We start from the raw sequence: 15,217 nt of genomic DNA, 5'->3' as shown, positions 1-15,217 counted from the left end.
GTTTTCGATTCGTTTTAAATTGATGTTTAGGCGATCGATTTTGGAGATCGGCGTTCGCGAATTATTCGCGTTGATATCTCGTGAAGTTTACGATTGTTGTTTAATCTCAATTAAATTTAAAAAAAAAAAGTAGAAAAACAGCGTCTCGGTGAGTGGTTGACGACGACGTCGGCAAACGTGTCAGCGGTGCACTATTATTTTAATAGTAAAATTAATATAATATAAACGATAATAACGATAGTTGTAGTAATAAGAAGAATATACGATCTTGGTATAGCTCCGCAGTAAATAATACCTGGTAGTAACAGGTATATACCGACAATCGGTTGTGAATATTTTATGAGAATTATTATATATTATATAGCCGATATCTTACGAATTTTCCGTTTTATTTTTTCAAACCCAGGCATGATAAGTTCCGAGCATGAGTAAAACAACGGGCACGGATAATGATATTATTTGTTGTGCACCGAGAGAAAAATAATTCAGAGTCATAGACCGAGTGTGCGGGGCAGCATATATATTATAGCCATTGAATTAGAGAGTGGGTGCAGGTAAAATGTTTCTGTATGTAATTGTATCGCCGATAGAAAATTGTAAAATTGATGCGAGCAATCGACGACGATAATATTATGATAATAATGCGCATAGTGATGGGTCGAGTGATGGGTCGAGTGATGGGTCGAGTGCGGAAAGCAGCCACCGGATAACGGAAAGTTCTGAATACTCGGGAAAAAGTTAGGTAATATTATTATAGCTATAATATATATGCGGCAAAACTGGTAGTCTAATTAATATCTGTATTGCATATAGTACTGATAAATATATTTATAATATTATATTATTATGTTTACAAGAGATTTTAAACGGTTCAGATTACGAGTTTCAAGCAGGTGGTTATTATCGTAGACTGTTCCCCGGAGATGACCCTGCGATCGAAAGTCGCCCGTCGGTCGACTGTGTGAAATCGCCGATGGTCAGTATAGTAATAATAAGCTATATAATAATAATATGATATTATGAGAACTGTAAATAATAATAATAATAATAATAGTAATGATAATAATAAAAAAAAATGAATAATTATTATACGATGAAAATAATAATAATAGTAGATTTTGTCGAATGTTTTTCATTCAGGGCTGTGGCAACGTCAACGACAAAGTGTGTCTGTGCACCGGTGTTAAGCGTTGGGTGTTGTTGGTTTGCGTTGAATAAATCACTTTGTACTCTTTCTCATTCTCCAAACAAAGACCGAACCTGTAGCGGAGTAAAAAAAAAAAAAAAACAAAAACAAAACAGAACAAAGGTATAATAAATATCAACACAATACTTGTATAACGTGCAATTCTTACATATCTAAATATGTTTAATTATACACATGGTAGGTATATACATTATTATGGTTTTATATAGCTAAGAGGCTGAAGCAGTACCCAATACAATCTAACGTTGTAAATGTTTCACCAACAATTTCACAGAGAAGAATAAAAAAAAAAGTCATGCAATATTCACGTGCGTAGGTGGATAATAAACAGAGTAATGGTGAATTTATTATATTGTTGTAATAGTACACATTCAGCATTGGCATTTGCTCGGCGACCGTAAACAGTCTTTTTTATAATTTTACATTTTTATTTCATTTGATCTCTATGCTCTAGTTATTTTAAAATATCAAAAAAAGCGCCGCCGCAATATATTACTGCAGGTTGATTTGCCAACCATGCTTACCACTATTTTCACCTTTAATGATGAATTCGTTCAAATCCTGATTTTTGGAGTTTTCAAATATATACCTACTCAAAGACAATTTTTTCAAATTCTTGAGTTTTTTGTATTTTTGTATTATTCAAGACGTGTCCTGTGGTGATACAAACTTCTGTTTTTCAAATAACATCCACACTCACTTTTATAGTCTTTGGTTGTAAATTATGAAGTAAATAATTTATTTTAAAATGTTAATGTACCAAATTCAAATTTTGAATGATTAGTTCCTCAGTTACTAATAGGTTTGTTCTAAGGATAATTAATAGTCCTTAAAAATGGTTTTACAAAAATATAAAATGGACGTAATATTGAAACTTTAGTATTCATCATACTCGGGCCATTTTTACAAATTAATAATATTGATGATTAAAATGCTTGAATCACAATAACCCACATATTATCTTTTAAACCCATTACCATGGACGTTTTCTCCTTGGAACACAAAGTTAAATAACTCAATAACTACTCGTAGTAATATTCTGGTACGTCGAATTTTTCAGAAAATTTATCCACTGAATAATTTGCAGTTGAAAACGAGGGTTCTCATTTGAAGCATAGAAGTTTGTATTTCCACAGGACACTCCTTTAGTAGTACTTAAAACATATCAAGAATTTGAAAATGTGGTCTTTGAGGCTTGAATAGTTTATTTAAAAAATCTAAAAAATATGTGATTTTGAATAGCTGCATTATTGAAGAAGAAAAAAAGGGGGTGAGCATGCTTGGTGAATCATCCTGTATGAGAGCTGTAAGTACGCCGACGATGTGTACACAGGAACTACAGGAACTATTATAATTATGTAATTTAATATTCTTATCATAATGTGACGTATAATAGGCGGTTGATTATAATTATTCGTCTTGGGTTCAGGACGGAACTTTGTGTTGTCGTGGAAATTTATCCACTGTATAATTTACAGTTGAAAAGGAGGATTCTCATTTGAAAAAAAGAAGTTTGTATCCACTATCCACTCAGGACACTCTTTTAGTAGTTCTTAAAAAAATCTCAAGAATATGATAATGTGGTATCTAAGGCTTTGATGGAATATTTCAAAAAATCTAAAAATATGTGATATTGAATAACTGCATTATTTAAGAAGAAAAAAGAGGGTGAGCATGCTTGGTGAATCATCCTGTGTGTGAGCCGTAAGCACATCAACGAATGTGTACACAGGAACTACATGAACTATTATAATTATGTAATTTAATGTTCAAATCATAATGTGACGTATAATAGGCGGTCGATTATAATTATTCGTATAAGGTTCAGGACGGAACTTTGTGTTGTAGAGGAAAAATTATCCACTGAATAATTTAAAGTTGAAAAGGAGAATTCTCATTTGAAAAAAAGAAGTTTGTATCTACACAGGACACTCTTTTAGTATATAGTACTTAAAAAAATCTAAAAATATGTGATTTTGAATAACTGCATTATTGAAGAAGAAAAAAGGGAGGTGAGCATGATTGGTAAATCATCTTGTAAGTGAGCTGTAAGTACGCTGACGAATGTGTACACAGGAACTATAGGAACTATTATTATTATGTAATTTAATGTTCTAATCATAATGCGTGACGTATAATAGGCGGACGATTATAATTATTCGTCTTGGGTTCAGGACGGAACTTTGTATTGCTGTGGGATGCCTTCGTACGAAGATTTGGCGTCTCCTGTCAGAACAGTTGGTTGGATTTTCACGTCAAAAGCAAGCGTTTATTGGTAGACAAGGTTACGTCAGTAGAAATAATTGTTCAAGGCTGTATAGTTTTTAAGACTATGACGGTTAACGGGGTACGGTTTACATATAGACAAACCACGACTCGAACGGGTTACCGTCGGTAGTTTGTGGTGAGATATCGAAATAGCTCTCATAATATCATTACCAAGCAATAAAAACAACTCATCGGACTCGCGAGGGGATGTTTTTAAAATTAAAACGCATTCAATGCAAAATTCCTATGTACTTTTCGATCCTCGTACGTTATAATAATATTATGTACAATGAAGATAATATTTAAAAACAATTCATACGCGTATAGCCATTATTATAATATAACCTACCTATCTATGCATTGTAGACATTGTTTCGCGACCGTATAGCTATGAGATAAAGAATAGAAAGAAAAATCGATATTACATTATTATTCGAATATAGTGTACGCGGTACCCCCGGATCGATTCCACGTGTAATTTATCCAGAAACTTAGGACAGTCCATCTCGAGTAATCCGATAGTTATATACACAATACATATTACGATATTATTACATATTATGCACTATATACCAGCTCCTATATTAGGTATCTATAATACCGATGCGATTTAGGTTTCTGTCCGCGTGGATATGACGTGCCCATTCGAGTTTATCGGTCACACACATTAAAAACTGTTTGGATCAATTATGTTACCCAATATTATATAGTATACATCATGAGAGACGATACGGTTTTAACTCGTCGGCAGAGAATATAATAATATAATATTGGAATTCTATAGACCACTCGCGTGTTCATTTGAGCGTTTATTATGTGTGCATCGTTTAATATAATATTATCGTGAGACACCATAGGTACGCTAAAAATAATAATATGCAATAAAAACCACTTTATACAGATTGATTCGCCAAGCACGCTCATACCCCTTTTTTCTTTGCCAATGCAGTTATTATTCAAAATATGATTTTCGGAATTTGTACCGCATAAGAAGCGTCCTGTGGTGATAAAAAACTTCAATTTTTCAAATGAGTACCCCACTTTTTTACCGTACATCATTAGTAAATATTTTTTTCGTAAGTTTTGATATACTCGATTCAAAATTTAAACTAGTAGTTTCTCAGTTATCAACATGTTTATTCCAAAGATAATAGTCCTTAAAAGTGGTTTCACAACAATTTAAAACAGATGTAACTATAGTGCATCTAGTATTTATTATACTTGGACTATTTTTACAAATTATTGATGTTTATAAACTAATAATAATCACCAACATATTTTAAATAACCTTAGACCTCATATCTTTCAAACCCATTATCATGGTCTTATTAGTACATAAAAAAAAAAAAAAAACTACTTGTTTGAATTTTTATTCATATAATATATCAAAATGTTCAGAACAATTATCTGGTAAATAAATTACATTCGCAAAAGGGAGGTTTTCATTTGAAATACAGAAATTTGAGTCGCCACCAGACAGACCTTAAGTATTACAAAAAAAATTCAAGAATTAAAAAAAATGGTCTTTCAGTAAATTTAAAAATTCAAAAATCAGAATTTTAAAAATGTCATTATTAAAGGAAAAAATGGGGGGGGAGAAGGGGTGAGCATGCCTAGTGAATCATCCTGTATAATATGGGAATGCACGAAAAATAATCCACTGACAAAGTATAATATATGAACTAGTAAAATCGGTCTGAGCGTATAAATGTGGTTTAAGTCGATCATTTCGAGAATTGAAACAATGTGCTACAACTCGTGACGATAATACCTACGAAGAGAAAAGTAGATGAGAACTAATATACGTCTGACAAGAGCGTCTTTGGTGGTGTGTAGGGGTGTGGTACTTCCTGTACATATTATTCGTTGATTAAGTTTTGCGTGTTGTAAATTAGAATTTAACTTGTTTCTCAGTATGACTGGCAGAGTTGAGTATTGAAATTCGAATGAGTTTGTAGACTGCATTATAATTTATTGTAATTTTCTATATTATTTTAACGATGTGCATGTGTTTTAAAAATGCGAAATGTCTTTACCCACCTCAATCAAAACCCATAGCTAATATACATAGCAATTTTCGCAACAAATGCAAAACGTGGTCTCGATAAAAATCATTGTAACAAAAACAATAATATCAAAGAGGGGTTACGAGCAGGCGCGTCGTGAAAATTATCGCAATTTTATATTTTGCTAAACAGATTAATATTGTACCGTATTCGGTGCTAACTCGAATTAATTAACTTACTTACGTAGTGAAATGCGTTATGAAATGAAATTACGTTTTGGTCAATATAAATATAATATAGTGTACGCCTACCTGTATGAAAAACCGATATACCAGGTAATTATTTCATCATCGAACACTCATTATTTCAAAAAGTAAAAATGTTTTTTTTTAAAAAAATGTTCATGGTTTCTAGTCAAAGCAACATTTTTAAAATATATATAATTATTATACTTTTGAATATTTTTTATCCTTAACTTTTTACTTTTTTGAACGATAGTGTACATTTTTCATTTCATATTCCAAAGCAGAATATTTTTCTAAGTACCTATTTCGATACATATAAATTGAATTTAGGACGAGTGGTTTATTAGCAGCTATAAGTATTTAAAGTTTTGATGGTCAGTGTGGAGTGGTTACCCCGCAAAATGTTGGTCCACTACTCCACTCACGGATAATTTAAATACATACTTATAACTCTTGAACTACCCGTCCTGAATTCGAAATTCACGTATCGAAATACTCGAAAAAATATACTGCTTTCAAAAAATGCAATTACAACTGTACGCTGTAATATAGAAAAGTAAAAACTTAAAAAATATAATGATTTTAAAAAATTTAAAAATATAATTGTAATAATAACGTTGTTTTTTATGTATCCATGTAAACCATGTAACAAAAGTATTTTCAAAAACATTATTACTTTTTGAATAATGAGTGTAAGACGTTAAATCAATCTTCCGGTATACACCTGCGGCTGTATATGGAACAGTGGCGTGACAAACATATTTTTACCCATAAGGGCAATCACTGAAGCTACCCACCCTTTCACACATAAACCTAAAACCTTCTCTTGTATAATTTTTTTTTATTATAAAATAAATATTGATGTTATTTTACAATATCGATTAGGCACCGTATTAATGTAACCTATATAACTTCCAATTATAAACACCCTATACCCATACAATATAGTATTACCTCCCCAGTTCCCCTTTATTACATAATATACATTACACAACAATACAAAATATTAACTAGGTATATTATGTGCTGACTCCTAGAGTAAAACATGACTGTTGTTATACCTATTTATGATGCTAATTCATCGCACTGAATTAAAATCGACGTCTTATACTCATTAGATAATGACGGTCAATTGACATAAAAATATGTTTACACCCTAACCAAATCACCCAGCCGTTTACAATATCATTGTTTGGAGCACGAAGGCTCGGAAGGTTAAAAACGAATAGCGAATAAGATATCACTTTGTGGAAGTTATTTACTTTTCATGATCTACAAGCGTATATTATAACACAATACTGACGGGGAAATGAGAGGAAATTTTAAATAGAAAATAATAATATGTTATTATGTTATTATAATCCGAAATATTTTAAGCGCGAACTGCACGACATTATAACTAAATGTGTTTCACTGGTCAGCAGTGTTCAAGTCACAGGTACCCGATGTGGGCTATAGATTTCCAAGTACAATACTGTACAACGTCATCAAAGTGTTGTGCAGTAGGTTATTGACTCGTGACCGGTGTTTTGTTATCCAACGGTGCTTTATAAAATGCAATTAATATGCGTGTCTCGACAGTTCAGTGGAAATTAATTATTATGAACAAAAAAAAAATAAATAAAAATAATTGTCAAATGCAATATTATCGTGTTTTGCGAAATTATTGATTTAAATATAATTTGTTTTTGAACAAATGTAAAAATTGGTACCTATAATATTATGATATAATATTGTTATACATTTCGTTGTTATAACAATATCATAATTATACTCCTGCGAAGTCATCACGCGAGTACAGCAAAGCCATTGAAATGTTCTACGTTAAAATATCCAACTAAATACTAATATTATATTATATTTTCGATATTTGTTCAATATAGGTCGGACATCGATATTAATGAACGAATAGTGTAGATGTCGAATTGAGCGCGTTGGACGGAATATTTTAGTGTTTCTCGAAAAGAGAAAACCCAAGTCGGAAAAAAACCATAAGGTTACAACTATAATATTATTACATGGGCTACCGCGAAATTCAAGTTCTGTGACATTATACTGACAAAGTGATATCTCATATTTTGTTTGAATCGAGTGGCACCCGTAATAATTGTTTTGTCGACTAGCGTTAAAATGGACGAGGATTAAAAAAGAGAAATAGAACTTTCAAAACGCCGTTTCGTACGTCTCCGTCGTAGCTGTTCAATATCGTGCGATGTTATTTTAAAGTACTCGGCAGCGCTCCACTCAACAATATTAGATTTTATTATATTCGGATTTATCACTCGACTGCGTTTTAATGTGCACTGTAATTCGATACGCGATCGTTCGGAATTCAGATTGTTGCACCTAATGTTTTTATTAGGTATTTTTTCGCAGAACTCGGAGAAAACGCGCACGTGCGTGAGACATATCAAAAACAATAAAAACGGGTAATATTATATTTAACATATAACGATATGTACAGTATTTCGACATAATAGGTATATTATTGTGCAAGCATACATAATGAGGAGATGTGCATAGGTACAACAGGTGAGATCTTCTGCCGCAGGTTGTCTGGCGGGGATTTTAATGGAAGTTTGATGACGCTATATGTTAAGATGTATTTAGAAAATGTTCGTAGGACTCGCTGTTGTACAGATGTGGTATATACATCATACGGAATTATAATAATATACTGTTCAAGTAGTCGTTATTATTATTTTTTTTTTTTGCGAATATAGTTTTTCCTGTAGCACTGTAAAGAACCGATTGATCTATATCTGAAATGTTTTACTATACGTTTAACACGGACAAATCGGCAGTGCAGGTGGTTTTTGATTTTTGAAGCGATTAGGTTTGTTTTTTTAAATACGAAACCGATCTGCACTGGATAACACAATATAATTTTTTGAAATGTTAAGTAAATATTATTATTAAGATTCAGTACCGAAAACATAATTTGAAAGTATCGTATAATACCTCTTATAGACCTAGTCAGCTAGGTCGCTTAGCCGTAGGTACTCTTCAAGTTTACTCCACTCCACTCGTCTTAAAACGTAATACATTTCTTTTCTATTTAAATATGCTCAAAAAATAACTTCTACTTCAGAGTAAAAACCTTATGATCGCCAACTATAAAAAAATTATTTTGTTCCAAAAATATAAGCTTTTCGTAATGACGACAACAGTGATTTTTCGAAAATTGTAACTAATAAACTCCTCCAAAAAATAATAATATATATATTTTCGAAAATATGTTAGTGGCTATTATTGTCTCGCGGATGATAATAATATGATATATATATTATATCAAATCATTTATAATATATCCCGTCTGACCCTGACGCAGCGGACGACTATATAACGTCATAGCGCAGTGTAATTACACAAGAGGTGGATACAATACTATAATGGCCGAATATTATAACGTAGACACAATTATACGATAGGCGTACTTGGACAAAGCACCAGCTGTCGATCAGGCGTGCGGTCTTCCAGGGCCGGGGAATGCGATTTCGCGGCATTTGCGCGCTAGGTATTTATTTGCTATTAATCGCGGTCGTCTGGCCGCCCGTATTTGACGATGTTGTATTAATTATGTAAAGATCAGCGGGCAATATATATATATCGTAGATGGAATGGTAGCCATTCCAGTAGTAATCGTTCGGACAGTTCGGTGGTCTGGTGTATTCCGCACGTCGCACTCGATGTCGAGGATCCGATTTTTACGCGACGACCCGGTCGCGCACACTCACTGCTACGTCAATGCGTATTTTAAGAGTTCTACGGTGGGTCTGAAAATTCGCGGTTAAGATTTCACGCGGTCTTACACTTTACTTGTAAAGGTATATATAAATGTAAACCGAATAAATAATATTATTAGCCATACTTGGTCTTTTAGATTATATACAATGATTTACAATGATTTTTTGCAGGACTTGATATTTGATACCGATTTTAAATATCGGTTAAAACCGTTAAAAACTGAAATCGATACCGATATCGATAAAAAACAATACCGGCAATCAAAACCGAAATCAAAATCGGAAAAATTCAAAACCAGTATTCAAAACCAAAAACGAAATCAGAAAAAATAAATGCCAATATCCGAAACCGAAATCAAAATCGGGAAATATATTTTCGGTTTCAAGCTCTGGTCATTATAATAATATAATAATAATGCAGGACTTGAAACCGATATTGGATACCGATTTTGAATACCGGTTTAAACCGTTAAAACCCGCAATCGACACCGAAACCGAAAACAAAGTCAAAAAAAATCAATACCGATAACCGAAACCGAAATCGAAAAAAATATGTACGGTTTCAATCCCTGGATTCATGTGTGGTGTGTGTGTGTGTGGAAAATTTGCTTAAACCGTCAATATGAGATTACAGGTGGTTTCCGGTAGACAATTTTTATCTAATACTCTGGGCGATCAATAGTGGGAAATGCTCATCAATTTTCTCATTATAATTATTGGGAAAAGCTACGGGGAAAAACAGCGGGAGAGCGAAAATATTTACTCCCGTAGGAGATTTTGACAAAGTTGATTTTGATTTTTGGTGGTAATTCTCGGAAAGGAATAACCGAACATTTTCACGAAATATTTATTTTGTCGTCAATAAATATAATATTATTCAAAAAATATTTCGACTATCTTTAGTTATTCGTTGGCATTTTAAATTAACACTTTTTAAAATAATATGTTAATCGTACGACGATTTGACAAAAAGAAATTTTGAAAAAAATTTCGAGTTCAAAAAATATAAAAATAAACAAGTTATAATAGCTATATATTATTAATTATAATCTTATGGCCTTTTGCGATTCTTCAACGATTAGTGGATTCACAATATTTTGAGTTAAATACTTAGGCTGGAAAAAAATTTTTGGCACGCCTCAGGTTGAGTATGGTCGTATAATGATCGACGGCCGAGCAGTAAGTAGGACTGAGTGCAATGAGAACAGTTAACACACAGAGGTGCCGAACGATAATGCACAACACGTAGAACGCACAGATGTGTATTTATAGAGAGGGAGTCATACGTAGTCCAAGCGATTTAACGACCTCTCAGATTTTTTTTTCTTTTAGTTTTAATTTGACGAAATAAACATTATTGCTATCACACGGCGTTATGAATAGGCAATATAGGTACATGACGGTCGCGGGTGATGTTTTTCCGGTATTTTATATTTAAACGTACGATTTTATCAGAAAATAAAAATAACAATCTATGCGCAGAGCCACGATTTGATTGTTATAAGTCGATGTTCATTAGTATTATATAAATATTATAACGACCAAATGATCGAGAATGGAATTACTGGCAACACTTTTAGCTTTTTAACACGAAACTGTAATTTAAATTTTAAATTGATAAACAATTAAGAGTGTTATATAAAATGCATACTGCACGTCAAAACTTAAACCGTAATAAGTAATAGTTCCACGTAACAGGTATTATATACAAACCAATTACCGTGGTTTGGGTTTTTGATCGAGTGTAGGTACATAATTAATACTATGCAAACTAATTATACCGTAGCTAACCTAACCTGTTTTCGGTGCACAGTGAGTTATAATACCTACGAATTGTCATGAATATTATTTTAATGTTATTTCCACTCGTTTGGAAAAAAAAAAAAAAAAAACAGAGGAATTTTCTAAACATCGTCTCGACCTACATTATTATTGCATCCGACAACCTATAACCGTAGACGTTGATGGCAGGACTATAACGAAATAATACACAGGACGTTTTAGAAACGGATGGATACGCGTGATTGACGTACAGAGCACATCAAACAAAACCCGATCGCCCAAATGTCCTCGTTCGACGACGACGGCATACAAGTCGTTTTGTCCGCGACCACAAAAAATAATACGCACCCGATGCCTAAGTCCTACACGACCGAAAACGAGCGTGCGCATCACTACTATACCCATTATATAAATTGCTTATAACATTATATTATTATTTCGAGTGTGCAGGGCGGCGAACGAGCTGCGCCCACTTATTTCTCGGCCGGAATTGGCTCCTTTCGCGGAAACGTTCAGCCGTTCGACGTGCATATTATCATATAATCGAGTCCACAGTCCGTTGACCAAAGCGTATTTCGCATATTTTGCCCTGCAATGCCATTTAACTTCAAGTGTGCCATCAACCCCCGAAAATAGCTGTTGCCGGGACTTTGGGCACTGTTATTGTTGTTTAAATCCGTCTTGCGGCTGCACATATTATTATTGTAATGATTATTATTTTTGTTATTGTTATTGTTATTATTGTTGTTGTTGTTTCTATCGTCGTCGCCGATCCCACTCACTACCCAACGGCTGACAAATGTATACCAACAGTCAAACAGTTGTTCAAACAGTCAAAGCAGCAATGTTATAATATCATGTCTTCAACAGTGTTCTATGAGACAATACGAGAAACAAAAAATTGTATATCTCCAAAAGCCCGTAAAAGTAAATCATAACACAAAGCGATCCGTCAAAATTTCATTAATTTTACACAATCTGATGTCATTGCAAAATAACATTTTCAACGTTTTTGGAAAAAAAAAATTATATTTTTTAAATTTTTATCGTTTTTTTTTTTTAAATTTCTTACTTTTTCGAGTGATAATATTGATAACACCGACAAATACATTTTTACAATATTTTTCGAATGACATTATTGATTTTATATTTCAAACTAAAATATTTTTTTGTGTACCTACTTCTTTGATTTTATATAAAAATCGAATATCAAACAAATAGTTAATTAGTGATAAGTACTTTAAGTATAGATGAGTGGAGAAGTTATGGGACAACATTTGGCCGGGTACACCTGTTGACTATACAGCTAATTAGAACTTTAAATACCTACTTGCAATTAATTAAAAACCCGTGCTAAAGTTCGTTTTAATGTATTTAAATTTTAAATACGTAGTAAACTATTTTGCTTCGGGATATGATATTAAAAATTTAAAGTATGTTGTCAATCAAAAAAGAAAACAAAAATGATAACGTTAAAAAATTGTCCAACATAAAATTATGAAAAGTAAAAGAGGGTATTTTCTTGCGAAGACGGAAGAATACATGTTTAAAAGTATTAATAATAATCAATAATTTTATGTTATTGTTATTAGTTATAATTATTAGTCCATTTATGCATATTATGTCTGTAAAGCTAAAAAACTTGATTCCCCAATAAACCTCATTACAATATGTCAGTATTGCATAATATATCCATAGTAATATATGATTAATTAATTATCATAACTTTTATTAATATTAAACTATTCAGTATTGTACATGTATACTGTCCACAAACTACTATTTTAGATTTAAAATTAATATAATTTTGTTTATGTTATAACTAAATAAATAAATAGAAATGTAATTACAATATATGATTGCAAAAACATTCAAAATAATGATAGACCTTATTTCGTTCTGGTTGTCTATAGCTATATGTTTTTTTAATTAAAATATGGAGTTAATAAAACGTAAATAATATTATGAAAATAGGAATAATATTATTTTTTTCCTAAAAAAAAAAAACCTTATTTTTTATTTTAACTATACTATATTATGTATATATAGAGTATTATATTAAATGTTTTTGGAATATATAAATCCATCTCAATGGTGTTTTTAAAAATATTTACTTCAACGGTTAATTAAGCTCAATCCAACTGAGTGGACGATGACCTATGCCAATGGAAAACAGTTTTCGTTTAATTAATGTCTACATCGTAGTAAAATTTCCTTGAATTTCCTTGAAATAATAATGCACAGAGTCGATTGCAGAAATGCCATAAATGATATAAAAGGTGTTTTTTTTGCAAATAAGTTGGAAAGCGCTTGAGATTCAAATGCTTTTCCGCTGTCGTGGTTGGAAATTGGTCCTGTTGAATCTTAAGAAACAAGTCTACGTGTACACAGTAATAATATAATTTATGTGATGGTAGTAATAAATTATGTTATACCATCAATCAGCTATTGACCTATCCTGTTATCGTTATCGTTCGAATACGGGCGATGATGGAATGGTAAAAACTAGAAAAGTGGGATTGAAAATTTTTTTGTTTCATTGAAATTTCCTTAAAATGTTCAACTTTCTTTGAAAATCAGATTTTTAACATTATTAGTTTTTGAGGTTGTACGGTGGGCATGTTAGTTAAATGTTTTTTATTTAATTAGGAACTAAACGACTGTGAATATGCACTCGAAATAAGGTAAGAGGTACCTACATGATGACAAAATACGTTTATCAATTGTAAATAGTTCTGACTTATTGACTTATTTTAAAACTAGGTACAGTATAATTTGCAAAACTAATAACTAATCATAAAAACGGAAAAATCAACAAATGTAGGAAAACTCGTTTATACATTCGACTGAGTAAAAATACAATTTTTTTAATCGTAGATAAAAATTCATATTTATTCTTGAGATAAATTTTTTGGATTTTGGATTTCCTATATAATATTATGTTTAATAAAATAATATTGAAATGGGTAAATGGTAATACAAGTAAACATCTTTAAATATAATTATGTTGGTTAAATGTATATGATAACATCTAACGATTCATTTGATAGAAAATTATTATAAGAAACTATAACATCGCATTTTCGTAATTTTCAACTTTTTAGTAACAACCTTTGAGGATTACTTCAATAAAAATTATATTATTATTATCACATGAGTCGTTAATCTAATTCGTGGAGACGTGGAGTAGTATTAAAATTATATTAATAATTAATTATGCCGTGCAGTATTACAGGGGAAATTTTTTTTTAATACTAGACACTTATTAGGTAGTTAATTATTTTAGAAAATATAAATATACTACGGTACATCAATCAAGAACTACGATGGAGTGTTGTAATTTTCTCGGTTAAACACAATAAACATATGTAAATAATTTATTATTTATAAGTTTATATAACATACTCGTATATCCCACAAATTTTAAACTTTTTTTTTTTTATAATTTCATTTTTGTAGCTCACGCATAGTTGATTATTTTATTTATCTTCTCGTACATCTAAGATTGGCATGTTCCCGCCTTAAAATCGCACCGTAATTAATTATGGCTCATAGAATATTTACCTAAATATATTATAAATCATTCATAGTTATAACTGTGCGAAATTACAGAAGAATCAACATAACTACCAATTCCTAATGAACAATTATTCGGGATCGACGGTGCAGTATAACGATACAGAGTGATTCACCAAGCTTGCTCACCTTCAATTTTTCCTTCAATATTGAATTTGTTTTTAGATTTCAGGAGTTCTTATAAATATTATACTCAAACACATTTTTTCAAATTCTTGAATTTGTTTCTACTGCTTCAGGAGTAGTGTCTTGTTCCGATATAAGCTTCTGTTTTTTTTTTCAAATCAGAACACCCGTTTTTCACTCTAAATTATTTAGAGTCGATGGATTAATATAATGTTCAAAATGTTCACTATAGCTCCCGTTTTTTATAAGCCCATTACCGTG

The 15,217-nt window shown here is 31.5% G+C and overlaps 1 protein-coding gene and 1 long non-coding RNA gene across 3 annotated transcripts in view; one reads left to right on the top strand and one right to left on the bottom strand.

The window, feature by feature from the left end:
- Window positions 1-15,217, bottom strand: part of LOC132936117 (lutropin-choriogonadotropic hormone receptor-like) — an 80,555-nt gene that overhangs the window by 5,158 nt on the left and 60,180 nt on the right. Inside the window, exon 16 of one of the 2 annotated variants that reach the window (XM_061002802.1) lies at window positions 733-1,260. The exons of the other annotated variant lie outside the window; for it this stretch is intronic. Coding sequence (XP_060858785.1) covers window positions 1,137-1,260 — 124 coding nt within the window. The 3' untranslated portion in view covers window positions 733-1,136. Of the gene's footprint in view, window positions 1-732; window positions 1,261-15,217 lie in introns of those variants that run through there. 2 annotated transcript variants of the gene reach the window in all.
- LOC132936121 (uncharacterized) lies at window positions 634-1,780 on the top strand. The gene is made up of 3 exons (XR_009663399.1): window positions 634-742; window positions 858-976; window positions 1,141-1,780. It is a non-coding gene; the product is annotated as an uncharacterized LOC132936121 (long non-coding RNA).

Source organism: Metopolophium dirhodum, chromosome 1 (genome assembly GCF_019925205.1).
Source record: "Metopolophium dirhodum isolate CAU chromosome 1, ASM1992520v1, whole genome shotgun sequence".
Lineage (NCBI taxonomy): Eukaryota > Metazoa > Arthropoda > Insecta > Hemiptera > Aphididae > Metopolophium > Metopolophium dirhodum.
Note: the sequence above shows the minus strand (reverse complement) of the source record. Positions and strands in the feature narration are given on the sequence as shown.